Here is a 26989-nt window from a genome sequence, read left to right on the forward strand (position 1 = left end):
AGGGAGGAATCATTCTGGGCCTTGGCAGCCACTAACAGAGGGGTTTTATTTTCTTCTTCAGCCACCAAGGGACTTTTCCCTGGATAGAGGGCCTGACTCTGGTTGTTCCTGGGCTCTACATAAAGCCCTGTGGAGATGTGCCTCATGTTCTGGAAAAGAACTGCCAAAGGCTTAAAGTCTGCAGGGCTTGGCATAGCTGTGAGCAGCATGTGCTTTAAGGCACGGACAAACCTCTGCGGAGAGCTTGGGGAAACATGCTGTTTAAATGATTTTATCTTGAAATGCTCCCTGTGGGCAGGGGAGGTGTTTGCTGCTGGTACAAGAGATGTGGCAGAGGAGGTGGACTCTGACTCCCTTCAGTGTGTTGGCAAAGTGAATTATTTAGTGACAAAGTGAAAGGATTGTTGCAGAGTTGTTCTCTGGTCCAAACTATGTAGCCCTCACTTGGGAAAACCAATCTAGGTTAATGGGAAAGTACTCCTGTGTGTCTCTGTCTACGCAGTTTTAGTTCTCACTTTTTTTACGGACATGTTTGGTTTTTGAACACTGGTGGGGTAGATCATCCTAGTCGTTGCAGAGGTTTTGGGTGCTCTGCAGATAGCAATCCCTGATGGCAGCTGCCACATGTCAAGAAGCCAAATGTTGTTTTCATGTGATGCTTTATTGGGTGCAGAGAACACCAGTGACTGGAGCAGTACAGTGCGTGTGCAGCCAAGGGGAGGGGGCTCAGCAATCCTGACAGGACCTGTCCTGTTCTGCATTTGCAAAGGCTGGACAGGTCCTGGCAGAGCAAGCAAAGGGACTCACTGCTGACTTGGTTCACTCTCAGCAAAAGGGTTTTTGTTTACCTCCCTCCCCATCATGAGGTAGAAGCACAGGAGACAAGAAAGGGCCCTGTGCCTGTAACACCCAGGCTTAGATCCAGCTGGTGCCTGGCTCCTGCTGGGTTTTGAAACTTTGAACACATTCAACTTCACAGGTTTGGACTGTCTCACTAATTCTAGCACCTCAGCCACTGAAAGCTTATTGAATTCTAGGTATGGAACCAGCTCTAGCTCAGTCCATGTGCAAAGCAGGGGCTGTTTGCCTTTCCCTCCCTTCCCCTGTTGCCCCAAAGCAAGCCTGTGCCTCCTGCCCGTGCCATACCTACCCACTATCTGCGCTCTACAGGGGCAGGGGTGCAGCTGGAAGCCTTTAATTAACAAACTGCTCTACCAATATTCTCTCCAGGTTTACTTCACTCTTCTTGGGGATGTTTGTTCCATCTCGTGTCAAGGCAATGTTACTCCAGCTCTGAATCATCCCGCTCAGAATTATCCACCTCAGAATAATCCAGCTGAGAATAATCATCTTCATCCTAAATTCCATGGCAGCAAAGAGAATCCCTTAAACTATATGTCTGGTTTGTAAATCTTTTTATTAAAAGAGTTGTTTTTTTTTCCTTTTCCACAGTAGTAAAGCTTTGGCACTTACAGTATAAAAATAATCACTGATCATAATTACACCAAATTCCTCTTTTGTCAACTGCATACTAAGTGTCTTCCATACATTTTATTCCCATATAAAAACACTTGAAGGTCAGGGGAACAAAACTGATAAATAACAGTATGAGATATAAAGATACAGCTAGAAAAATACTAGGACCATCAAGAAAGAATTAGGACTGTGCATATTTTAAATATCACAGTGATTGGATTTGCTGTTCCTATCTTATTGCTGGCTGCACGCTTATGTGAAAGCAGAAGTGTTTGGTGGACTTTCCTATCCCTAAACCTCAGTATTGTTGTACTCAAATGTACTCTTGCATAGCACAAGAATCTTGAATTTCTACACCCTCCCTTCCCATTAGTATTTTGATCCCCCACCAAATTTGTGATTTACAACCTCTCCCCCTCCTCCCCCTTTTTTTTTTCTTGCCCTCTTTAAATTTGAAAATTTGAGCAAAACCAAGACAATCACTATCAATCATGAGAAAAGTCTGAAACACTCCAAGAGTGGCGCTTGGAGAAGCTGTGAGTTGAGCTTAAGCTGGGAAAATGGCTCCAGAGCAGGGGGCCATTCTCACTAGATGCAGTTTTGCTAGCATCACTCCAGTTTGGATGGTAATCCTGGCACATAGGGGTTTACACTTTGGTTTGTCTGTTGCCATGGCCGCAAGAAGTCTTGCTCGATGTTACTTTCCCCGTGGCTGTTGTGTGTCTGCCTGTACATCTAGGGGCATGAAACACTCAATGGGGCAGTTGACGTTCTGTCGGGAGGGAAGGAAATCAGTTAGAGCTCCTGGGTGTGGTTTGTGCAGGGAGCTGTTGGCAGTGCCTGGGGCTGTTTCCCAGCACAAAGCACACAGCTGGAAATCACTCCATGCACTACTGCCTCAGAGCATGCATCGAGGCCCTGCTGGGACACTGTGTGTGTGGAGGGTGAGCTCAAGCAGGTGTGTGTGTACTGGGGGCTGCCATGCACTACTGGGGGAGCACAAACCCGCAGCTGCTCTCGCCCTCGAGCCCTGCAGCGACCCCGCCACCACTGCCAGACTCCACCGGGACGGGCAGAAAGGAAAGCTGTACTCACAGTGTTGGTGGCCTGGTGGTACCTCTGTGTGAACTGTGTGTAGGTGTGGCCAGCAGAGCCTTCGGGGGCCACCTCCACGCTGGGCCTGCGGCAGTTGTCACAGCGCCAGCCCTGCAGGGACAGAACAGGTCTGTCAGTGCCATGGCCAAGGAGCTGCCAGGGCTCACAGAATCCCAGACTGGTTTGGGCTGGGAGGGAGCCTAAAGCTCATCCCATTCCACTCCCCTGCTGTGGGCAGAGACACCTTCCACTATCCCAGGCTGCTCCAAGCACCATCCAGCCTGGCCTTGTGACACTTCCAGTGATGGGGCAGCCACAGCTTCTCTGGGAAATCTGTGCCAGGGCCTCACCACCCCCACAGGGAAGAATTTCTTCCCGATATAAAATCTAAAACTACTGTCCTTCAGCTTAAAGCCATTAATGATCATTCATACATGAGGCTAGAGCCACCAGCACCAATGAGGCTGCTCCTGTGCTCACCAGACAGGCACCAATGCAAGTACTGCAGCCCTCCTAATCACTTCTCTCCTTATATGGGCCTGTTTTGGCCCCTTCCATGACCTGAAACCCAGCAGTCTGTTAAGTGCAGCCCAGCACAGCTTCCTGTGTCCAGCATAACACCTCCCTCCTGCTTACCTGCTGTCCTCCGTAACAAGTGCAGGAGCAGATGGCCCCAAAGTATTCCTTCTGCCACTGCTCCCCAACGTGGTACATCTTCCCATCGTCATAGCACGTGGTCTCATCTGTGGAGGCACAGGCAGAGCTCAGATGCAGGGCCTGGGCTTGGCTTTAAGCATTCTCAAAGCAGCCAGGTGATCAGAAGAGAAGTGTGCTCCCCTTGTCTGACCAGAGGCTCCCTGACTAGCAGGGGAACATCGGACATGCTCACAGCTCTCCAGACACTTTAACCTACAGCAGGGGGATGTTTTCCTGACAAGAGCAATGCACTTTAAGTCACAGTGTGAAGGCCAGAGGAGCTTGAAGCAAGAGGCCCTGCAGGAAAGTCCAGCTGGGGTAATCCACCCCTCTGAGACAGTGACATATCCCTGGTGTGCAACTCCAGGGCCAGAGGCAGACAGGTGCTCAGTGTGCTGTGACCTGAGCTAACGAAAGGTTTTCTTCTTTTCCAGCTCAGGAAAGTGAGATTTATGTCTTCATCTCTTGTGGGAACAGACTAAAGCTGTCACCAGCTCAGCCTGAACCAGACACACCGATAATCTGCTTGTCCCCCTGGCAGGACAGAGCTGAGATGCTGAGACTTGCTGCATGAGAGCTCAGACTAACAGCACAAAGACACTCACGAGGTTCACACTTGAATTCTCCTTTTCCATTCCCAAGGCAGGTGCAGCTCATCATCTGGCCATTCTCTCCTTGTCTGTCCCACTTCTCCCCAATCTTGTAGTTAACTCCATTGTCATGGCACCACTCTGGAGAAGGTAGGGGAACAAGAATCAGGAGTTATCCTACATACAAACAGGAGGAAAAGAGCTTGGCATTGTCTCAGGAAAGTCAGGAGAAAGAATCTTCTCAGCTCATCTAAGTCCCAAGGAGGGAATGGGTTCAGCTCCTGCAGTTTTTAACTGCTGAAGGCTGTTTTAGCTCTGGAAAATGTGTAGAGGTTCTTGGGGAAAAAGTAGGATGTGACAGAGTGGGGAGAAGTGGTTTGGCTCATAGGAGATGAAAAGAAATGAAAAGGAATCTAATAGATGTGGGGCAGGAAAGGAGAGAAAAATATTTAAATGCTCTTTTTTGTAAAAATATCCAGCATAAAATTTACCACAATCTTGCAAGACACCACGGGTAAGCCATGAGTATCAAATAATGAAATATAAATATTAATCCTGTAAAATAAGCATATTTTCCTATAAAATTAAATGTCTACATAGACTCCTCTGAATCTATGCAAATTGCAAAAATACTCTTTGCTGAGCTTATTCCACTATTTAAAAGCATAATTTCAATTAGCTGGGTATGTGTTGTGTTAAACTGCTCAATCACAGACTTTTTGTTCCATTCCCTTGTGTCAAGTTGGATATTTTTCCATGTAAACCACACAGTTCTGCAAAGAATAAAACTTAATGCCCTGGGCAGAAGTGTTAGAAAAATTAGAAAACCGTTTTTGCAAGCTGCTTTGCAAAGGCTGCCTGCAATGCAAACCAGATTTATTGTAATACCAGCACTGGCTGTAATACCCACTGAAATCCATACTTTTCCATATTGCCAAGGCATGTCTGTCAAGGTAAGAAAGTCTCTTATCAATACAATATTGATTGTTGCTGGTGGCAATTCTAGATTAGCTGCAAAGCTCAGAGGCAATCAAGGTTTTCCATCACTTCTTATGATGCAAAACACCACTCTCGTTTAAGGACTTCAGATCCTGCCTTCATTTGCATCATGTTTGGATCAGGCTGAGTCTGTCAAACATGGCACTGGTGCTGGGGGAGAGTGGGCATGGGGATGGTTAACAGCAAGCTACTCACTAGAAGAGTCACATCTGAAATGGCCACTGCCAAAGCCTAAACACTGGCACCAGAGCTTAAAGCCAGTTTCAGATAAGCGCTCCCATTCCTCGCCAATGGAATAGAAGGAGCCAGTGTAAGTATCAAAGCAGGTGTCGTCAGCTGGCTGGTTTAATCCTTCAGACACTGGAACAAAAAGAGAAGAAACAGGCATCACACACAGCAGTGGGAACTGCTGAAAGACAGACTGATTTTCAGTGAATACACACTTTTTTCTTCTTGTAATATCCTGGCAGTAATGGAGTTACCCCATGGGCATATACTTGACGATTGTCAGCAGCCGAGCTCCCTGTGATTTATTTTCCATTTGCATGTGTCAGAGCAGTTGAATGATAAAAAAACTGACATGAAGGCTATTTTCATTTTGATTTGCCAAGTTTCAAGCAAGTGTGAGTTTTTGCATTTGCTACTGGTCAGCAACAACCTGACTCTTCCTGTTTTTAGGAGAAAATGTGCTGTAAGATGCTGAGGAACAGCATGGGGTTGATAGCTGCACATGCACCTTTTTGGGGTGCTGCAGGTTCTGTGTCATGGCAGGGGGATGGGAGAAGGAGAGCAGACCCTGTTGTTTGGCAGTGACTGGTGCCTTGGCTGGTGGGTGCTCTACAGCCACCAGTTCAGGTGTGATAATCAGGGTCAAGAGCTGATGGTCCAGTCTATGACAGATACAAGACTCCCTTTAAGCACAGCAAATTCCAGATCTCTTGGGGCCTTGGGGTGTGTCTGCAGCCTCAAAGCACACACTCTGTGCTTGCACAGCAGCTCAGGACAGCTCTCATCCCACCATCAGTGTGTGTCAGTTATCCAGAACCGGAGGACCTCACAAATCACTTGTCCCAGTGTCCTGCTATGAGCTGTCCTTGTCAGAAGTTTCCTTTCTGAACTTTTGTCAAGCTTGGGCATCAGGTAGGTGACCTTGAGTAAGGGGAATGAGGCAGAGGCTGCACAGGTTCAGCCAGACTCCCTAAGGCTGCTCCTTACCAGTGTTGCCAACTGTGACCACCTCCTCCAGCACCTTCTGCCTTCGGTGGTCCTTCAGGGCTTCCACTATGATGTTGTAGGTGGCCCCTCTTGTGAGACCCTTGAGTGTGGCACTAGAGGAAGTGCCAGGAACCCTGAACTGCAACAAGAGACAATGCCAGGTCACCAGAAAGGTGGGAAGGAATACCCTTTAGATGTTACCTCTCTCATAGGAGAGACAGGATGTTTAGGATGTCCCCTATGCTCTGTACCATGATGGAGCCAGACTACTCCCCTTCAATACTCTGGGAATTTCAAACAATACCAAGTCAGACTTGGCTACTCCGGACTATGGATCACGAGGGGTTAGCTTTGCCATTTCAAGGAAACCAAGGGAGACTTCCTAGGAAGAGTGGTGTAGCTTGGAGAAGCAGCACCTCAAATCTTTAAAACTCCTACTCAGCTAGCTGCCCCTTCCCTGGTGAAACATCACTGCTGACAGCATTTCAAACTTTTCTGGTTTTGCAGTTTTATCTTGTAGCCTTTTCCATAAAGGAGACAAGGGAGGCTTTCACCCATCCTGGTCTCAGCTGTGTGTTAAACAGACTCTTTAGGCTAATTCCTGGCACTCCCTTAGCACAGCAGAGGCACTGGGGCCCTGAGAGGCTCAGGTGAGGCTACACCATCCCTCTGCTGAGACAGCCCGTTACCTGCAGCGTGTCCTCATCCTGGCTGACAGGCTGGCAGGAGATGATGTACTCGGAGCTCTCCAGCAGCGGCCTCCAGGAGATGGTGGTCTGGCTCAGGGCCTCCTGCCCCGCGCTGTCGTTGCGCCGGGGCCCGCGCGAGTGCGGGTATGAGGGCTCCACCACGATGGGCACCTGGTAGCCCGGGATCTCGATGGCTTCGTCCACGCTGGGCAGCGGCTGCCTGGATCCCGGCCTGAGGGGAGTGGCTGTGGTGGGTCCAGGCCGCCTGTAGCCGTGCTCCTCGAAGAAGACCTGCTGCCCCTGGTGTCCCACTGTCTGAGGGTGCCCAGAGGAGCCTGGAAGTTGGATACCGTTGCCGTTGTCATACCTGTTGTTCGTGAGGTAAGGGGTCCCCTCGTCAATGGAAGGCACGTCCAGGATGTCAGGCTGGTTGGGGTGTGGTCTGCTAATCAAAGTGGGGAGATCATCTGGCCAAGGAAAGGTTAGAGGCCGTCAAGCAAAGTGTGACAAAGCACCAATGGCAAATCAAACAGCTGCATTACACCACCCCAAGCATCAAATATTAGCAATTACCCTAAGAAGCAACACACTTTTTATGACCTTGCACTGAGTGTAAAGTTAATTTCCCTCTGCATCTTTTACACATAGGCAGAACTGTGCTGGTATGAAATTTTCATACAGCTGAGCAACACTTCTGAACACTGCAACCCAAAGAAGCCATCACCACTGCTCAAACTGAGAAGAAATTATTACAAGAGATAGTTGCAGGTTATAATTTTAAGAGGAATCATTGGTGAGGAGGAAGAAACTTGCTCCTTGATCATATCTGGATGTCCAGCTGATGTTTTGCTTGCTATAGGTACCTCAATCTTGTACTGTGAAAGTTGCAAAGCAATAGGAATGCAACAGGCAACCAATGGAATGGATTCTGCACTTGAGGCCATCGAGTGTTACACAGTCATGTTAACTCTTGATTTAATTATCCATTAGGCACCCAAGCAAGAATCCAGCATCAAGCACACTGTTCTGTTGCTAGTGTTCAAACACAGGTAAATGTTATTAATATAAATTTAGAAGTGTACCTCCTACATCCTTAGAAAGGAAAACCTCCTAACAAAGCCTATTTGACTCAAAGAAAAGGTGAGGCTGCATGGTGTGAACAGGACATTAAAAAAAAAAAAAATTTCAGTCCTTCACAAGTGTTCTTCAATGTCTTTCACACCGTATTCCCCAAGGAGAAGCTATCTCCTGTTGGCACACAACAATCCAGAGCTTTGTTTTACCTGTCCTTCTTCTGCCAACCAGTGGTTCACTCTTCTGACTGTTCTTCACAGCAATGATGTAGATGATGTATTCAGTGCCAGGTTCCAAACCTAGGGAGGGAAGAAGGACATAGTTCTCACACATAATCCTAAAAGAAAAGCAACTCAAAAGTCTGAAATTGTTCTAAGGCAGAATGACAGGTGGTGGGTATGGCTACAGTATTGGGTATGTACATTTCACACCCGAGGTTTTCAGGACAGTGCAGAGTTCATTCTCCTGCTCCTCAGAGCAAGTTTGCAGTCTGACCATGTCAGCTGGGATCATGGGCCCAAATATAAGGGATGTTTAGCACATGTGACTGGTGGGTGCCAGAATCAGGGGCTTTTCTTCCTTTAAAGGACAACAATTGTGGTGACAGTGGAAACAAGCACCAGACTGTTCAAATCTGGTGGTTGTTCTGATCAGTGAAGTGCAATGTGTTTGTAGGACAGGTGTACTTATAGGACCGCTCTCTAGTACTAGAAAACCACAATAAAGGAGCACAGTTTTCTCTATTAGCTAATCATCAATGCATTTTATAATGCATCCCCCTCCCTCTCTCTTGAAATTCAAGAGTTTCAGGTGAAGAGCTCCCAGACAAAACAGAGTTACCAGTAATGGTAGCCTCGGTGGTGCCGGGCCGGGGCCGAGGCAAGACCTCCTTGACTGGCGAGCCAGGTTTCTCATATCTGATGATGTAGCCCGTGATCTTGGCTCGGGGAGGCTGCCAGGTGGCCAGCAGGGAGTTGCTCGTGGTTGTAAGGAAGCGCAAGTTAGAAGGAGCATCGATAGCTGGGTGGAAACAAAAGGGTTTAAAAAGTCAAATGCAGAAAAGACCAGCATATTTTTCACCTGAGCTACACCTGTTTGACACCTTCTCAAACCTATTGCTCTAAGTCACAGGGAATATTAAATGTGATCAAATACAGATGACTCCTAACTGGCCGTATATGATTACTGTGCGTTAACATGAGCAAAAAGGTCAGACAAGATCATTACCAGTGGAGGCATCCAGTACCACCGGGGAGCTGCGTGCATTCTCGTTCAGAGTGTACAGGTAGATCTTGTAGTCAGTGCCAGGCTGCAAGCCTAAAAGAAGTTGAAACACAAATGTTAGCTAAGGAGAGGAAGCCATCTAAGATGGCCATCAGAAGTTTTTTTGAGAACCTCTTCCTGGAGCCTAGTCTTGATGCCTCAGATATTTTTTCTCACCTTTTGTTCCTATAGTATTCCTCATCAAGGATAGTCAATTCCAAAAGAAGCCAGTGTACTTTCTGATATGACCCTGCAGCTGCAGAAGGCCTCACTTACCAGTGATAGTGTAACTCCTGAGCTCAGGGCTGATGGTCCTCTGAATGGGGTTCTGGCCACCCGCAGGGACGGCTTCCACCAGGAAGCCAGTGATGGTCTCAGTCTTGGTCCTCCAGGTAATGGTGATGGTTGTCTCAGTGACATCTGTCACCCGGGGCCTGCGAGGGGGACTCACATCTGCACACAAGGGAAAGGGCTCCTGTCAGTACAGTGGGGACTGGCAATCTTACCAGCCAAGTGTTGGTGCAGCCTGGGATGGAGCTTTGGACAGAGCCCCACCTTGGACACAGCTCCTGGCCTCTGCACCCACACAGCACTAAGTGGTCATGTGTGGGGGGGCATCACTTACTTTCAAGGGTTGTGACCACCCCCTGGGCTGGTCTGCTGGTCAGGGAGTCCTTCAGGGCATACACACTCACTTCATACTTGGTTGCTACCTAGAATGGACAGAGTTGTACCACGTTAGCAGAAGGACCCAGCACGGGGGGAAATACTGCTGCCCTCAGTCAGTGTTTGGTGGAGCCATGTTTCTCAGTCACCACTTACTGAAACATGAAACCTTAAAATAAACTGGGGAAGGACTGATGGCATAATTCTAATTATTTCCAGCTGAAATAGAAGAGTAGGGACCCTGACACACTGTGCATATGTGCACTCAGGAGCAGAAGAAATCCTGGAAGATTATTTATCACCCCTCATTTCAGAATCTGTGCTTCAAAGCTGATTCTTCAGAGAAACTCTAATTTCCCTCCTATTTTTCCCAGGGTTAATGGATGCTATTTGCTATGATAAAAAATAAAATGATGCGAATAAAAGAGAATTGTGAATGTAACAGCATGGGGGGTTTTGTCCTTGGCTGCATCAAACCATGGATCCACTTAGATTAGAATGTTTTTTAAGGCTCATTTTTGAAAATGATTCATATAAAACTCCTTAAAAACACATCAGTAGCTTTTTAAGATCACAGGAACCATAAAAGCAGTTATTTTCAGCCTTCTCCAGTTCAGGAACTCCTGAAATGCTTCCAGCGGAGAAGATGGCTATATAGCAAATTTAAGCCTACTCACAAAAGACTTGTATTTTTAACTTATATTTTGCAGATGTCTTAAAAATAGGCAATAGACTGCCAGAGCTCCCATATCACAGCTTGAGATCTCTGTGTTAGATCGCTTTATCTGACCTCTTTTGTGAAAGATGAGTAAAAGCATTTTGCTGGGTTATTTTTGATTGTGAACCCAGTAATTTGCATTTGATTAGACATCTAGTCTCTCTGTGCTAGATGAAGAAGGGGGTAGAATGCAGCTTCAGAAGGCCAATTACTTGCCTTTTAAAAAAACTACAGTGCTGAGTAGCTGCAGGCTGACTTGCTATGAGCTTCAGAGCCAGACCCTTAGCAGCTGTAATGATCTACTCCAACTGAAGCTCCTGACACAGGAATCTGAAATTTCTTCAAAAATTTCCTTCCCACAACACAAAGAAAGAAGTTACCATCAAGCCAGACACAACTGCAGATGTGCTGTCTGGAGAAAGGTTGATTTCTTTCATAGGACCAGTCTTTTCTTTGGGGTTCACTCTGACTCTGTAGCCAGTGAGGCGAACGTTGGGTGCATTCCAGTTGATGGTGAGACTGGTGGGAGTTACCTGAGTAAACTTCAGGTTTGTTGGAGGTGGAATTGCTGCAAAAATCCAGACAGGCACACAGTTACTTTAAAAAAAGACATTTGGATAAGACAATACTCTCTCCTGAACACAAGAGATTTAGGCCAGGAAAGTGGAATGCCTTGGGCAAACACAGGCATAAAGCACCGTGGGAGGGGATGCTATTCAGGAGGAGATTCTCAAATCTACAGAAACACTTTTCAGCAGAAATAAGGAGATACAGATGCTTCAACCCTGCAGTTAAGTGAGCAATGACATTTGCTGTGATATAAGGTAAAGGCTTGGGAAGGTGCTTAAATCTCTAGTAGGCCAGTCTGTTTTAATTATTCTACCAGTCTCTGCTTTTCATCACACAGCTCACGGTTTAGTCCTGCTCCACTTGCCCCAGTTTCCAAAATGCAATAGGTGATTTACAAAACTAAGTAGGAAGAAGGCTCAGGAATTGCAGAAAAGATACAAAAATACTGCAAATGGAGAGGGGAAGCATTTCACAGCCACTTACACAGCGAGCAAGGCAATGGAAAAGCAGAGCTGTGGTGGCCATAAGCTCATCACACAAGCTCCTGTTCAGGAGCTAACACATCCACTATCCTTACAAACAAATGCTTGCCTAAAAAAAGGAGTGTCCATTGAAATATTCTCTTGCCTTACTGTTGGTAAGCCTGGGGCTGTAAACAGAGTAAAGATACACCTTAGCATAGTGCCCACATTGCTATCAATGCTTTCCAGTTTTACAAAGTGGAAATACAGGATAATTCTTCCTTCTGGCTTAGGTCAGAGCCAATCTAAAGCCCGTGAGAGTCAATGGAAAGTCTTGAATTACTTCAAATCCACTTTTGAACAGCCCTCAAAAGGTAAACCACAGAGGTGTGTTTGAAAAAGCATTATATTTGCATTTCTGGCAGGTAGTCAGCCAGCTGTTCCATCATTACATCATTTTGCTTCAGTTTAGCACAGCAGATCTCTACACTAGGACCCACTGAATTCACTCCACCCCTGGAATTAAAGTGCCAACTTTTCAGCCACAAATGAATGTGAAACCTTTATTACACAGGTGCTACCTGTCCTTGTAATAAAGTCACATCTGGTAATGCTGGAAGCTTGCAATGGATTCCATATTGGAAGCAACATTAAGCTAATTCCTTGCAATAGTTTTCCTTTTTCATAATGGAATTTTCAATGCATGGAATTGTAGCTGGATCAGCCTGGCACAGAAGGGACTCTCCTGTGGAGGTGATGAGGGTGTGGGCATGCAGTGGGCTGTGGTCCCTACGGCAGCGCCAGTGAGGGATCTGCAGACTCTGTGAGACCTGAGGTTCAGCAATCTGCCAGCCCTTCCTGCTGGTATTTGGCAAGGTCCCTGGAGCATAAAAGCTGCCCTCATCTCTCTTGTTGGTCACTACCTGTGCTTTGAGGTGTCCCATACCTTGAAGGCAAGACAAGAGCATTGTGAGAGCACTCACCATGGATCATGCTCCGTGACCAGGGACAGGACACCACTGGACACTCCTCCCTCCTTTCTCTAGGATCTGTTCCTGAAATCCTGCTCTCTTGCCTGCCTTCCCTGATGTGTATGCAGGCTGACTCTGCTCCAGGCAGTTCTCTGGCCGCAGCCAAGCCATCCCTCAGGAGCAATCCCATCCCCTGGGCTGCCCCCTTGGGCTGTCCCGCACGGAGCAGAGCTGCACATGGAAGCACACTTTACCCCTTGGGCAGAACCCACTGCTGCCACAGCCTGCTGGGGGTGGTGGGAGCTGTACCTGTGGACTGGGTCCCAGTGAGGGGCAGGCTCTCCATGTCATCGTAAATGGCAACGATATTGATAGTGTACTCAGAACCTGGCCTGAGGCCATGCAGCTCAGCAGTGTCTTCTTCGCCACCTGGGGCCGGCAATAGCTCATGGATTCCATCCTCAGGGCTTGAGTAGGTCACCCTGTACCTGGTGACTTGCCCCTGAGGGCTTTCCCAAGCAATTTTGATGGAATCAACATCCACCTCAGTGAATGTTAGTCCTTTAGGGCGGTCAATGTCTGTTAGGCAAATTAACGGTAAGAGGTTAAGTGATAAAAAGCAGGTTGTGGGTGAGGAAAATAAAAAGCATTTCGATTACATGCAAAGCAGTTTTCAGTTTGGTGTGGCAAGGGGGGCACTGGATTCTCCTCTGTGCTGCACCTTGCACACATGCTTACATCTCTAAGCCTGAATTTGCAGGTGCCAGGCAGCAGGAAGGCAATCTTGGCTTTGTTGAAACCAAAAGGACCTGCATTGTGACCTTCAAAGCAGCCAGAGCATCAATTCTCACCTATTTTTGAGTCCCCTTGGCACCAAAACCTCTTTCACACAACTCTAGTAGCATTAAGCTACCTTAAAAGTGGACAAGGGAAAAAAAAGAAATGGGAATGTTAAAATCCATTTCTCCCATGTAAATGGCTGCCAGTGCCAAAGGCAGCCAGAGAACCCAGCTGGGTTCTCTGTAACTTTGAGTTCATGCTGCACTTGCTGTTCACTACTGTGAGCTGCTGTGCTAAGTGCCAGTCCACGGAGAATCCATCCCGCTATTTTCTTTCATAAATTAATAACCAATTAACACACTCATCAAGAAAGCAAAATTACTCAGCATATTATATTGCAAAATCAGTTAGAAAAACTTTTCAGCTTTGTATTGAGTGCACAGGGAACGTCCACAGATGCAACTGGGTGATATGCACACCTCCCAATTAAATCAATTCACAGGATTTCCTGGCAAGGTGGGAGCTCAGAGAAGGGGAAGTGAGCCTTGTTCCTCAGAAGTCAGGAGTGGGTATCACAGAAATACACCCATCTGCTACACAAAATGGGAGGATCTAGCAGGTAATTTTTATATTGGCTCAAAATCATGCTTTTCTACAAAGTTTCACCTAATACAACATTTGCCATGTTGTATTAGTCCTCATTTTTTTTTTTGCCAACATTATCTAGTTGGCAAAGGTGATTTTTGTCCAGGAATTTGTTGGTTTGAATGTGGACTCTTCACTCATCTCTGCAAAGCTCTGGAGAAGCTCCTGTTGTCTGCAGTGTTTGGGGCTGAGTCATGGCATTGAACACAAGCTTGAGGAGGGAAGTAAGAATCACACAAATCCCTACCCCAGAGGTATCCCTGAGTTACAAGGTCCCTCTTGAGTCCCCTGTGTGACCTGAGCAGGACTGCTGTTTTGTACACAGCACCTTAGTCCTGGAATTATTCTTTGTTTAGCAGTGCTTCATCCCAAGATCTTGGTAGAACCCATGTGGTTTCCCTTACTCTCTCACACAGGGCAAGTGCTCCCAAGCCAAATCCAGTCTCTTAACAGCAATCACCTTTGCCACCTAGCTCCACACAAAATAAATCTTAGCACATTTTATCCACTGATTGGCTGATGGCAAATGAAACCCCAAAAGACTTTGCAGCTTTAGTGAAAGAAAATAAGAAGCGCAGCACTTTGAGGGGGCAGGAAATTGCATTTTGGCAGTGCTTGAGGCAGAGGGACTGCATTTTTGCCAGCATCTGCAGTTTAGGTGCATGGTACTTCTCACGGGGCAGACCACCCCACATTCTCCTGGAGACCAGACCTCTGGCTTTTGCTTTCCCTGGGAATGTGATGGTAGGTTCAGAGATCAATAGAAAACATGTGCTTGTTCCCATGAAGTGAAATACGTACTGGTGACAGCTGTCTGAACCAAGGGCTGGCTCTCCCCGTTCTGATTCTGAGCAAAGACACTGACTGTGTACTCCACGGTGGGCTGCAGACCTTCAATAGTGACTTGAGTTTGATCTGGCAGGAAAGAACACCATCAGTCAGAAAGAACAGCACAAAGCTGCAGAGAGCTGGCCTCAAATGAATGGCCTGTCTGAGCCACACCATGAATAAATGTTATTAAAACAAGGTGGGACTGACAAATTTGCCTTTAAATTGCACCGTGCTTCTCTGGCAGTGCACGACTGCTATTTGCACCTGCTCCAAGGCTCCACAGCTGAAAGGGCAGATTAGCACAGTGGGTAAACAAGGTACAGGGAGACCAGCTTTCATCATTTTTTAGGATAGACTGACCATCAACTCAGCTGCATCACAAGCATCCCCAAGTGCCCTGCTGAGCACACAATGTGCATTTTTCCTGGGAGCAGACATGGCAGGTTCCACAGGTACAACACTACACACCTGTAGTGTGTGTGACTGAACCCATGCTGTGACCAAAGGTCACATTATGTGACTTCCAGAAGGATTTCAGAGCAAGTTTTTTTGGATGCTAGAAAATCCAGTGGTATTTCTTTGAAATGCAGGTGCTTTTCATCCACACTGAGGCTGCCAAGAACAAACTTTTGCAATACAGTGGTGTCAAAGAAATATGAAGCTTTTGGGGCAAAAATCTGTCCTGGATGAGACAGAACTGAAAATCAGCAGGATGGCAAAAAAGGTACAAGCAGCAGCAGGATTTTAGTGGTCACACCTTGCATTCTTTACAGAGCCAGTGAAGGATGACATGACTCTTACCTGCAGGGACATGTTTTGTTTTTGAGGGCCCATGTCCATTCTTAGGGACAGCAGAGACCCGATACCCTGTGACTGGGGATGTTGAAGGGAGCCATCTGATGCTGATACTGTTGTCTTGCACATCGGTGACTTGCATCTGGGATGGTGTGTCTATTTCTGGGCAACAAAAATAATTTTTTGTGAGTATGTTGGTACAGGAAACCTTCCCTCCATTGTTATGTCCTGGCTAGATTTTATTCTGCACTGCTTGGAAGAGAAAACATGCTGGTATTTATTTTTATGTCATCCTAGCCCAGAGCAAAAAAGCCTTAACCATGATGTACGGATGAGCGATCTCATATAAATTAGTTGAGGATTTTTGTTGTTTTAAAGGCTACTTAATGTCTTTATCTGCAGCTACAGCATGAGTAGGATTCAGCTATATCCAAATCAGAAGTGAGACAACAGTCTTGGCATTAGAAAGTTAAGTCTCAGGATCACATAATCTGACAGAGAAGCACTGGAGATAAGCCAGCAGTGACCCCACATTATGAGAGCCCAACAGATTTCCACTCTGCCATGAGCAGTAGAGCACTGCTTTTATCTCCATCCGAACTGCACAGGGTTTTCCTTCTCCAAGTCTACAGGCCCCTTCTGTGCCACATCAGACACCATGCTGGGCCACCAAGATACACAGCTCCACAAACTGATGGCCCTACAGCCCATGGCTTCTAAAAGAAAACAGGGATCAGTGATATACATTTATGGGGAAAAGCCAACACTAAGCAAGGGCTTTTGCCTTGTTTGGTTTAATCAGGTCTCACCTGTCCTGTAGGTGACAGTGACTGGCTTGCTGCTGGCAGGGCTGTCTCCACGGCCAGTTACAGCATACACAGTGATGGTGTATTCAACACCAGGCTTGATGCCAGTGATAGTGGCAGTAGACACGGTGCCAGGCACTGTGAACTCCTGTACTGGGCTGCTTCCACCTAGCAAGAGCAGGTTAAGAAACAAATGTGATGGACCTGTAAAGCATACATTTAAAATCTCTACAAAAACCAGGACAGTCCTGCATGCATCAAGCTGAAGACAGGACCCTGTTGATTTCCATGGTTGTTGTGTCAAAATTGTTTTGAGGAAAAGAATTAAACATGCACATAGAACCACTTTCAAATTACTGGAATACTCCAGATACTATTTCTTTTGGGTAGAAAAAATATGACTTGCTCTTTTTTCAAAAAGGCACCTATATGTCTGCTACAGCCCAAGGTGCCTTTGCAATCTGCTTTCTAATGGCCTCAGAACAAAGTTTCTGTCTGTGACCAGCTGTAGCAGCCTGCCCCCACCTGTTTCACCATAAGTGATCCGGTAGTATCGGACTGTCACTGCAGGAGCATCCCAGGAAATCTTGAGGCTGGTTGGGCTGGTAGGGGTGACTTCCAGGTCCCTTGGAACATCAGACACTAGAAAAACAGAGGAGGAATTTAAATGCAGTTGTACATCAGCTACAAACTCCACTTATACCATGCTCCTCTGCTACTCATCTGTCTGTCCATCCTTTGGCTCAGGGCATACTCCTCTCCAAAGAGATGTATCTGGTTAAAAACCACATGGCATTGGACTGGATTTAATGAAAATAGTTCTGCTGGCCCTAGAAACATCTGAAAGCAGCATGGGTCCTCCCACCTTCTCCTAAATCAGGCCTACCTCAGTACACAGGCATTTCCTCACAAGTGAAGCTGGCAGGGGAGATGTGGTTACCAGCAAGGACTTTGCTAGAGGATGATCCAAATCTGGCATTCCCTCCAGGCTCACCTGTTGTCTGCTGGCCAACCAAGGGTAGGCTCTCCTCCCTGCCGTTCATGGCAACGATGCTGACCACATACTCGGTGCCTGGCAGCAGGTTGGTGAGGGTGATGGAGTTCCTGGAGGGGGGCACACGGTCCTCCTTGGGCCGGGCCCCGCCCTGCTCGGGCTGGTAGCGGATCCTGTAGCCCGTGATGGTGGCACGAGGAGCGATCCAGTGCACGGTGAAGGAGTTCGCCGTTATATCCGAGAAGTCCAGGCCAGTGGGGGAATCAAGACCTGGGTGTTTCAAGAGACACAAGGCTGATCTCAACCAAACTGCTTGGCATCATCACAGGAAAAAAAATGTAAATCAGTCCCATTAATGAATTCTTAAAGGATGGCATTACCCACATGTGTATCCAAGTACCTGTTTTCTGGATTCCATACAAAGGTGCACTCTCATGCTGCTCAGAAACGCTGTAGACTCTCACCAGATATTCAGTGCCAGGGAGCAGGTCTGTGGAGTTGAAGAACAGGAATCTGGGTTAATGTTTCTTTGCTAACATCAAGAAGTTAATCAACCTATACAATTTTAACTGTGTTTCTGAGGAGACAATCAGGTTTTGCCTGATGGAAGATCTGAGCCTCTGGGACAATCAAAGTTTAAATCAGTTATTTTTGTGGCATTACGGTTCCTTGCAGTGCTTTATCATGAATGAGCATGAGATCCTACTTCATTGCTTCACTAGTTTGTGGAGATTGACTAGAAGCAATTACCTTTTTACAGGGTCCACTCTAGTTATCTACTAGTTTAGCTATGCACCAGGCCAGAGCTTTAGCTGACATAAGCTGAAACAGGGCCAAGGATTTCAAAAACAGCTGTCCTAAGTCAGACAAGCTCTAGACTTAGTTTTTTATTCTGAACACAGGTCTTGTATCTCACTTAACCAGATTCTCAGATAGAGTAAAAATCCCCAGCTATAAATACAAGACAACTTTTGCCCCAAAAATTAATGTCAGCTTTTGGTAAATGCCCATATTTTGCTGCCATGTCCAGTAAGGTTCCAAAACAGGATGTGCTTTCTGGTCTGAGCATACAAAGTCAAAGGAGCAATGACCTTTTGCATATTCTGATCCTCTCCTGAACCTCTACACTGCAAGTCCTTGACATTATTGGCAAACCAGGTTAACAACATGTATTTACTGTTAATACCTAACCAGGCTACAAATCAATGCAATTGCCTCATAGCCTGATTCACCACTGTCCTTGGATTGATAGAAAAAAAGCTTGCCTGTGGTTTGGCTTTAACTTGGGTAAAGCTACAGGCCACATCCCATTTGGTGTGGGTTTCTATGAGGCTACTTGCAACATCACTTTAGATCAGCTGAGAATTTGGCCAGCCACACTTAAACAATTTTTTTTGCCTCATCTTGCATCACACGGACCTTCTCACCCTCTACAACTACTTGAAAGGAGGCCATAGCAAGGTGGGGGTCAGTCTTTTCTCCCAGGTAACAAGTGAAAAGACAAGACCTCAAGCTGCACTAGGGGAGGTTGAGGTTGGGTATCAGGAAAAACTTCTTTCCTGAAAGGTTGGTCAGGTATGGAGTCACCATCCCTGGAAGTGTTCAGGTGGTGTGTGGATTGGCACTTGGGGATATGGCTTGGTGGTGAGAACAGCAGTGCTGGGTTGATGACTCAATGACCTTTGAGGTCTTTTCTCTTAGTAATCTTACAATTTTATGATGAGGGGCTTCTCATGTTAGTTTGACTTATGCAGGTAACCCACTTACTTGTTAAGATGACCATGTTGTCTGAGGGTGAGACTGTCACCTCCGCAACGTCATCCTCCTTCTTGGCGGGGGAGTAGCGAACCAGGAAACCGCTCAGCACGATGGAAGTCGGGGCAGTCCAAGTCACCCTCATGGTGTCAGGCCCCACGTTAGTGAAGCGCAGGTCAGTGGGAGGAGGCACAGCTACACGGCAAAGAACAAACCTACCTCAGTTGTCAGGTTCATATTGCTCAAGATGTCTGTTAAGGGAGTCAACCACCAGAGAAAGTATCTCATGCACAACTGACTACGGCATCAGACTCATGCAAACAGACTTCTAAACTACATTTGGTTCTACTACAGTTAAGAGAAAAATGTGTCTGCACTACTGTCAGGCTGCTTTAACCTCCTGGCAATTCCCGATATGTTAAATGTACCCCACGGGGCTAATTTAAAAACAAGGTAGCAAGTTTCACTAATGTGCTTCTAGCAGCTGGATTTTGCATTACAGATGTGGTGCCAAGAGAGGTTTAAAGTTGCCATACAGCAGCTTACAGATGGAAAAGTAATCTCATCTAGAATCCATACATGCACACACAGGAGAGGAGAGGGTATATCACTAATTTCCTATGACTCTACTTCTACTCATGTTGAAGGATTTACAGCCTCAGGACTTTCAAACACAACAGGATTTCATGCAAGAACCAGTTTCCAGCTCTCCTTCAGCTCATGCACTATAGAGACCCTTAATGGTGTGGCATGGCTGTCACTGGCATGTACTCAGGGAGTGGTGTCCATCTGCATCCATTGGGGCATTGTGGAAAGAGTGGGGCCACCATGGAAATAAGCTGCTGGAAGCACAAACAGCTGTCAAGGCTGGAGGGTGTCTACTGAGCTGCTCTGCCCTTTAACACCCATTTTGAGGCATCACAGTTTTAAAGTCTGGCAAACACACAGCTCACATTTCAGGCTCTTGATTCCAACTGGATCCTGGAAAACTGAACAGCAGAAGGTGAATGAGCCTGGCAAGTCTGCAGCCATTCATGGTATTAGAATGCCTCCAATTCAAGAAGGAGCAGCGCCAAATCCATCCCCAGCTGCCATGTGGGGAAAGGAGCGAGCTGGGTCTGCCTGGCTTCCCCGAGCGAGCGGCTCAATTCCTCTTTGGACAAAGCCCCAGCACCCCAACAGCCAGTGACAGCCAGTGACACCATCCATGTCACAAAACACAGAAGTTTTCAAAATTCACCCGTTTGCTGTGTCAGAGTGGTAGGGGCGCTCTCTCCGCCATTAATGAGTGTGATTACACTGATGTCGTAATCAATGCCCGGCTCCAAGCCTGTCACTGTGTAGTATCCTACTGAGGAGTCCACAAAATCTTCAAAAATGGGGACACTTTCTCCTGCCGCAACTACTGTGATGCGGTACCCAATAATGGTGGAGGCATTTAACGGGGTCCACCTCAGGCCGATGCTCGAATCAGTTATGTCAACAAAGCTTAGGTCAGTGAGCTGGGGCACCTCTAATGAGTTAAAGAGCAAACGGGAGAGGCAGAGACACACGGAGGCAAAAGAAAGACAAAGGAGAAAAAAGCAGTGTTCATCACTATTAACATCGACAGAACTTTGGAAGCAATTGTGGTGATATGCACAATTTCTCCTGGGGTTTGGGGGAAAAGGAAGAATTTTGGTGGGGTGGTTTTTGTTGTGTTTTTGCTTTTGCTAGTTTCCATTTGTTTTCTTAGATTTACCCTTCAATGCAGTCTTCCAGCTGCTTCCCTGGGCAGACAGAAGCTGAAACCCCAATCCCCTCAGAAGCTGAAACCCCAGTTTATCTTTACACATATCATTTTTAAAGAGCCCTATATGAGGCACTTAACTTACAACAAATTTACTTTGAGCAATGATAGGCCACAAAGACCCATCATTTTCTGACAAAAACAGAAGCAGAAAAAACACAGCCCTTTTTTCTTTCTACAGGTAAATTACAAGAGAGCAAAATTTCCTGAAGTGTAAATAAAACAACAACTCTGTTGATTGACCCTCTAAAATTCTTGTTTTGTTCAAATGGTGAATCTAACTTTTATCACTGGGATCATAAAAATATCAACTCACATGAAGAGGCTAAATCAGACCCTCAGCTGGTGAGAACCTTCACAAAGTTCCAGGGCAGATCATCCACTGTCTGAACTATTTACGGTGCACTTGGAAAAAAACCTCAAATCCCTGCAATGGCTTGAGGATCTGGCCCAGAATTCCTCAGGTTCTACTTACCAACTAACTACTGCAATATATGCACTGAAAACAGATGATATGAAACACTAAGTAACAGAACACTCCCCTTGGAAACATGGAATTTGTTAAAAATGACCTTTAGATGGTATTAATTTTGTAAGAGTAACAACATCCCCGAATTCAGAGGTTATGCCCAGCATATGATGTGGCCAAGAGCCTGACATACGTGGCTAAAATTGTTCAAAATACCAAGTTGTAGCCACTGAATAAGAATGCCCTTTAATGACCTTTTGGATGCTGCCTAAATTTCTATAGGGAAAATAAGCACAGCTGGGATTGTTTTCCCTACTGATATTATTCCATTAGCAAAGGTGCTCATTTCCTGCGTGTTAGGATCAGCAGAATTGGGCAGGGAATGGGGAATTTTAGATGCATGTTCAATTGACAAGGGCCAAACCTTCAGTTGCTCAAGTCAATAAACTGGTATTGATTTAAGGCACAAGATTTGGCTGTGTAACTTTATCAGGGTGATCCTGAAATCAGTGGGAACTAATGGATGTTCTTCCTCACTCAGGATCAGACATCAGTGAGTCAAAGATGCAGGACTCTGTATACAACCTGCTCATTACAAGTTAGTTTGAAAAGAAATTACGAGACAGAAATATTGCTTTAATAACAGTGGTTTTGTTCTATTTTGATGTCTTTGGAAAACACTTATTTTACAGAGCAGATAAAAACAAAAAAGCCAGTTTTCTGTAAAATAATTGTTTATCCACATGGAATGCATGTACCATATCACCTTTAAAGAGTTGTAAAAGCCAGACACATACATTCTTAGCTTTCCCCCACCAGAAGATGGTGAAGGGCTAAAGCTATTACTGCATAACTATGCAGCATCACAGTATTAGTTAACCCCAGGGAGCACACAGCACTTCAGTGAAGCACAGAAATTTTAAAGCAGTGTTACAAGAGCAAGCAAACATAGTAGCTGGCATCATCTCAGAGCAGAAACAAAAACAAACAAAGCCCTCACAAAGGAGAACTAAATGCAACCATTTGGGGAAATGCATATTAATTTTTCTACTGTGGCTACAAAGGCAGTTTCTGCAGTCCCCACAGATGTCATTTGAGGTGGCACACCCCACACTGTGTCTCAAGTGCTACAGTGATGAACCTTTCCATCTTGGCTTTCCTCTCTATTGTGCTCAAGTGATCTTCTGCAACTAGTACTGCCAGAATTTCTCCTGTGCTCACTTCCCACTCATATCTCTGCTCACCTACTTCTTGTTCCCACCAGCTGTGCTCCAGATGCTGGGGCACTTCAGGGCTAAGTTAAATCCCTGTTGCTGCTGCCCAGCTCAGTGTACTGATACAGAAGATACATGTGCTGACCACCAGCCTGTGAAGCACAACACAGGCTGCCCATGTAGAGAAGTACACGGGTGTAAGAAATTCTCTTACAGGTTGGAATGTGGCTATTCTGCTTCTTGAGACTAAATGTGAAGTCTAAGCCCTCTACCATCAGCCTAATACAAGTCCTGCATTGTAGAGCTCTTGTGCCATTTGAGCTTGGGCAGCTGAAATTGTTGCTCATCCTTTCGTTACCTGGTGTGATGGTTTCTGAGATGGGCACACTCTCCTGGTCGTCCTTGACAGAGTAGACACTGACATTGTACTCCACACCAGGGTTGAGGTTCTCAAAGGTGCAGGTGGTCTGATCTGCACCCACCACCTCCTCCAGGGTAGAGCCCTGCTGCCCATCTGTGGGAGCAGTGGTCACACGGTACCCGCTGATGCCTGAAATACAGAGGCCATGTCAGGAGTTTCCTAATGGATCCGCTTCCCTTACTCATCAGTGCAACAGCTGAGGCAAAAGTGACATTTTACAAGTGATTCTGTCACCCTGGGCCCAGCAGGAAGGAGGTTGCTTTGTCAAGCACCCCTAATTGAGTTTCCAGGAGCTAGCCATGCCACCCTCATGGAATTTGTCTTCCTTCTGACACCTCACCAAACTGAAAATCTCAGGAGTTGAGAGGAATTTCGCTCAGGACTCACTCAGGAAAAGATTCAGCTACCAACAGAGGTTTTCAAAAACTTTCAATACGTCTTTTATGGGAGTCAGTTGTGCAGCTCCCATCAGCTACTGTGGGAGAAGACTTCATCCTGAACATTATCAGAACTTCCACATTCACTTTCCACAGCACAAACTCATTTGTCACTTGCAGAAATCTTTGTTGCCTATTCTCTTTCCTTCCCTCAGACTATTTTTCAACCACTGGAGATACTTGAAGAAAACCTTCAAATCCTTAAAACTGCTGAAATATTCTGTCACATTCATGCTCCAAAGCAGCATTTTACACAGAATGTATATCATTAAGATTCCTACAGCAAGTTGTGAATTAGAACCTTAAATATATCTAGAAACATGTACATTTTTCTTTAAATTAATCAACAGCTAATTTCTCATCAAACTGCAAGGAACCACCAAAGAAGTGTTAGCATTCTGCTACAAGAGGAAGTTTGAGCACAGTGAGTTCACATGGTTACCTGGAGATGTGCTTCTCTCCCAAGAGACTATCAGGATGCCAGTGTCAGGATTGGACTTCAGGCGCAGGCCGGTCGGTGGGGCCAGTGCTGCAAGTGTTCAGACAAATGGGTCACTGATAGCACTGACAATCATGCTGGCTGCCTCAACACCCCTTTCCCCATTATATCCTCAACCTTTAGAATTAGCCAAAAATACTCCCCTGAAGCTGTGTCCCTGCATTGCATGAACCAGTGCTACTATCACCTATGCATCGAAAAGAAAAAACAGACCAGGACAGGGAGGAGAGACCAGAACTGCCTCCCAGAAGGCAGCGGGGAGTGGGAGAAGGAATGATGGTGGAAAAGCAGGTGCCATACGTGTAGTGACTCTCCTGACGATGGGGGTCTCTCTCTCCTGGCCATCCATCAGCACTGTCAGGCTGTAGGTGTACTCCACACCAGGGGTCAGCCCAGAGATGACAATGCTGCCGGAGTCGGAGATCACCTCGCGGGGAGCCTCTCCGCCCTGGCTTGGGCGCACTCCCAGCTGCAGGGCAGAGAGGTTTGCTTTTCAGTCACAAGCTGTCAGCACCCTGTCTGATCATCCAACAGCAGCACTATGGGCTCTCATGCTGAACTCCAGCTGTTAGGCCTGTAACTTGTGGTCTAGCTGTCCCACTTGACTTGAAACCCCACCCTGCACTGACTTCTGTCACAGCTCCCTGTAAGTAACAGGCCCTTTGCACCTCTCCCATCTGTGCTGCCATCTTCACCACAGTCCATAGGAAATGGCTTTAATCTGTCCCCCCCACCACAGTGAAGCAAGAGGAAAAACCAACACAGGACTCAGCTCTTCCTACCTTGAAACCAATCCTTGGGGCAGGTGTCCAGGTAATGACAATAGAGGTCTCAGTCACTTCTGTGTTGAAAGGAGGAACAGAGCCAGCAGGCTGATCTGTGGAGTGAATTGACCAGAGTTCAAGTCTACCTGCTGTGATTCCTCCAAACAGTTTGAAAACCTGACCTACAGCAGCAAGAACAGCCAGAGGTATGAAATGAATGCTGAACTAGATCACTTTTGAAAATCCAGTGATTTGGAAGAGATCTGACAGATGATTTTGTCTGCTGCTGTGCTTGACAGGCACAGTATGCAAGTGGTCTAATAATAGCCAGAGCTTTTAATCCTGAGGTAAACAAAAATACTCAAGTGGATGCATGATGCTCTATGCATCCAGCTTCAAGAATCTGGGGAATCCTGGTTTTTGGCATGATATCTAAAGTGTTCCTCAAAACTCAGCTGTTTTTTTGGTTCACCCACCATATGCCTTCCAATCAGCAGAACACCACACCCTTTGTCTGTCAACCAGCTGTCCCAGCAAGGACCATCTCATCCCTTAACAACATCTTGTGAAGTCAGCAGAAAGGAGCCAACGTCAGTCTGAGGCATCTGTGGTCTCACTGACATCTGTCAGAAGCATCACACAGAAGCCAAAGCCTTTGTGCATGCCAGAATCAGCCTAAATAACAAGACTGAGTTTAATCTGAAGTGGCCTTGTTAGTAATGTTATTAATGAAGAGGCTTGCTTAATCAAATCTATAGTCTCAAACTGGACTGGTTTCATTCAGACAAGCCAGAATTTGAAGGCAATATTAAGTCTAAGATACCAAATCACATTCTCATTGAGGAATATTTATAGATAAGACTGTCAGCAAAAAGCACCTTGCCAATGTCAACAATGTTACTCTGATTAAAAGTTTAAGCTCTTATTTTAGTTTCATATTGTTCTAAAAGAAACCACATTCTCTTTTGAAAAGAGGATGTGGTTCTGGGCTTGGGTGGCTTTGAGTTTTGTTAGTTTATGTGATGGCATCATCATTATTTAAATACTGGATCTATTTGTTCTTTTCAGACATAGGTGGGGGCTGTTACAGAACTCCCTTTCCCTCCAAAATTTGCTTAAGATTTCTTCCAAACCAGCATCACAAATAAAGATGACTGAAATACAAACAAAAACAACAACCAAAAAAACCTACAGAATACAACATGTATGTCCGTTTGGGTAACTGCAGTTGAGCTGCCTTAGATGGTGTTGCTAAGCTTAAGAAATGACTGCTTTCAGCTTTATGTAAGTACCAGACTAATTATTCCTTGTCCATTTTAAAAGCATTCTTTCCTTGATTTGTCATGCCAAAACCAAGCAATTAGGAAGATCGAGTAAAATTAAATTTCTCTGACATTCAGTTAAGGAAAAAGTGAGGTACCAGTAGTAAGTTTTCCCTCTTGTTTTTAATAATCAGGAAAGCTGAAATGTATTTTACTAAAAGCTTCTTGATGCAAATAGCTCTTTTTCCTGCCACTGAGTTTAGAAAGAACAACAAGGAGCTGGAATGCTACTTCAAAAGGCTGCCTCTCTAACTCACAATAGGCACTTTCAGCACAAGTTCTGAAGAAGGGCCATGGTACAAAAGGAGACTGTGATGTGTGTGTGCGTCTCACTCACAGGTGGTGAAGACCCCGGTCTCCCTGTTGCTCTGCAGGTCGCCTTTAACCGCCACAAGGTACACGGTGTACTCGGTGCCAGGCTGCAGGTTCCTCAGGAGGTACTTGGTGGCAGAGGGTCCCACGTTGTAGGTGCGGGGCTGCCCTCCTCTGGTGGGCCCTGCTGTCAGCTTGTAGCCCGTGATCACGGCGCGGGGCCGCGTCCACAGCACCAGCACCGAGTGCTCCGTGGTGTTGAGGAACCGCAGGTTGGTGGGGGCATCGAGCTCTGGGGAGGCAAAGCAGAACACCCATCAGCTTCCCAGCTCAATCTCCACCTCACCCCCACTTCCAAACCATGGTGTGCACTGGGCCTGTGTTTCTGATGTATTGTGTGAGGGCAGCAGAAGGGAAGAGAGAAGGTGGGACCCTGAGAGAGCTGGAAAGTTGTTTCACTTCTACATCCATGCCTCAGTGCCATCAATTAATACACCAAGACAGGCAGACCTGAGCACTCCAGGCTGCAATGTTTTGGGTTGCTGCCATCTCTGCATCCCATGGGGAAGGCAGCCTAAAGGTTGACCCCAACACACTCAGGAATTTCAACAGTTTCTCATGAGCTCTGAGCATTTTTTAAAAACCAGCTTGGTTTAGACTTGTCAGTGTAAGC

At 46.2% G+C, this 26989-nt stretch overlaps 1 protein-coding gene across 7 annotated transcripts in view; it reads right to left on the reverse strand.

Annotated features, from left to right (window-relative positions):
• Positions 1-642: 642 nt before the first annotated feature.
• Positions 643-26989, reverse strand: part of FN1 (fibronectin 1) — a 51571-nt gene continuing 25224 nt past the window's right edge. The window contains exons 20-47 of one of the 7 annotated variants that reach the window (XM_085585493.1): positions 26342-26608; positions 24701-24795; positions 24219-24387; positions 23862-23948; positions 22920-23111; positions 20330-20602; positions 19102-19284; positions 17735-17824; positions 17335-17604; positions 16866-16982; positions 16344-16508; positions 15541-15696; positions 14710-14823; positions 12793-13062; positions 10862-11049; positions 9723-9810; positions 9374-9550; positions 9062-9151; positions 8675-8854; positions 8044-8133; positions 7128-7227; positions 6761-6992; positions 6072-6210; positions 5052-5216; positions 3873-3998; positions 3208-3314; positions 2572-2682; positions 1399-2248 (exon numbers count right to left, since the gene is read on the reverse strand). In XM_085585493.1, coding sequence (XP_085441619.1) covers positions 2174-2248; positions 2572-2682; positions 3208-3314; positions 3873-3998; positions 5052-5216; positions 6072-6210; positions 6761-6992; positions 7128-7227; positions 8044-8133; positions 8675-8854; positions 9062-9151; positions 9374-9550; positions 9723-9810; positions 10862-11049; positions 12793-13062; positions 14710-14823; positions 15541-15696; positions 16344-16508; positions 16866-16982; positions 17335-17604; positions 17735-17824; positions 19102-19284; positions 20330-20602; positions 22920-23111; positions 23862-23948; positions 24219-24387; positions 24701-24795; positions 26342-26608 — 4316 coding nt within the window. In that variant the 3' untranslated portion in view covers positions 1399-2173. Of the gene's footprint in view, positions 1358-1398; positions 2249-2571; positions 2683-3207; positions 3315-3872; positions 3999-5051; positions 5217-6071; positions 6211-6760; positions 7228-8043; positions 8134-8674; positions 8855-9061; positions 9152-9373; positions 9551-9722; positions 9811-10861; positions 11050-12792; positions 13063-14709; positions 14824-15540; positions 15697-16343; positions 16509-16865; positions 16983-17334; positions 17605-17734; positions 17825-19101; positions 19285-20329; positions 20603-22919; positions 23112-23861; positions 23949-24218; positions 24388-24700; positions 24796-26341; positions 26609-26989 lie in introns of those variants that run through there. The other 6 variants (XM_085585492.1, XM_021537224.3, XM_077785194.2 and 3 more) reach the window with 6 other exon arrangements.

Source organism: Lonchura striata, chromosome 7 (genome assembly GCF_050655825.1).
Source record: "Lonchura striata isolate lonStrDom1 chromosome 7, ASM5065582v1, whole genome shotgun sequence".
NCBI classification, from domain to species: domain Eukaryota; kingdom Metazoa; phylum Chordata; class Aves; order Passeriformes; family Estrildidae; genus Lonchura; species Lonchura striata.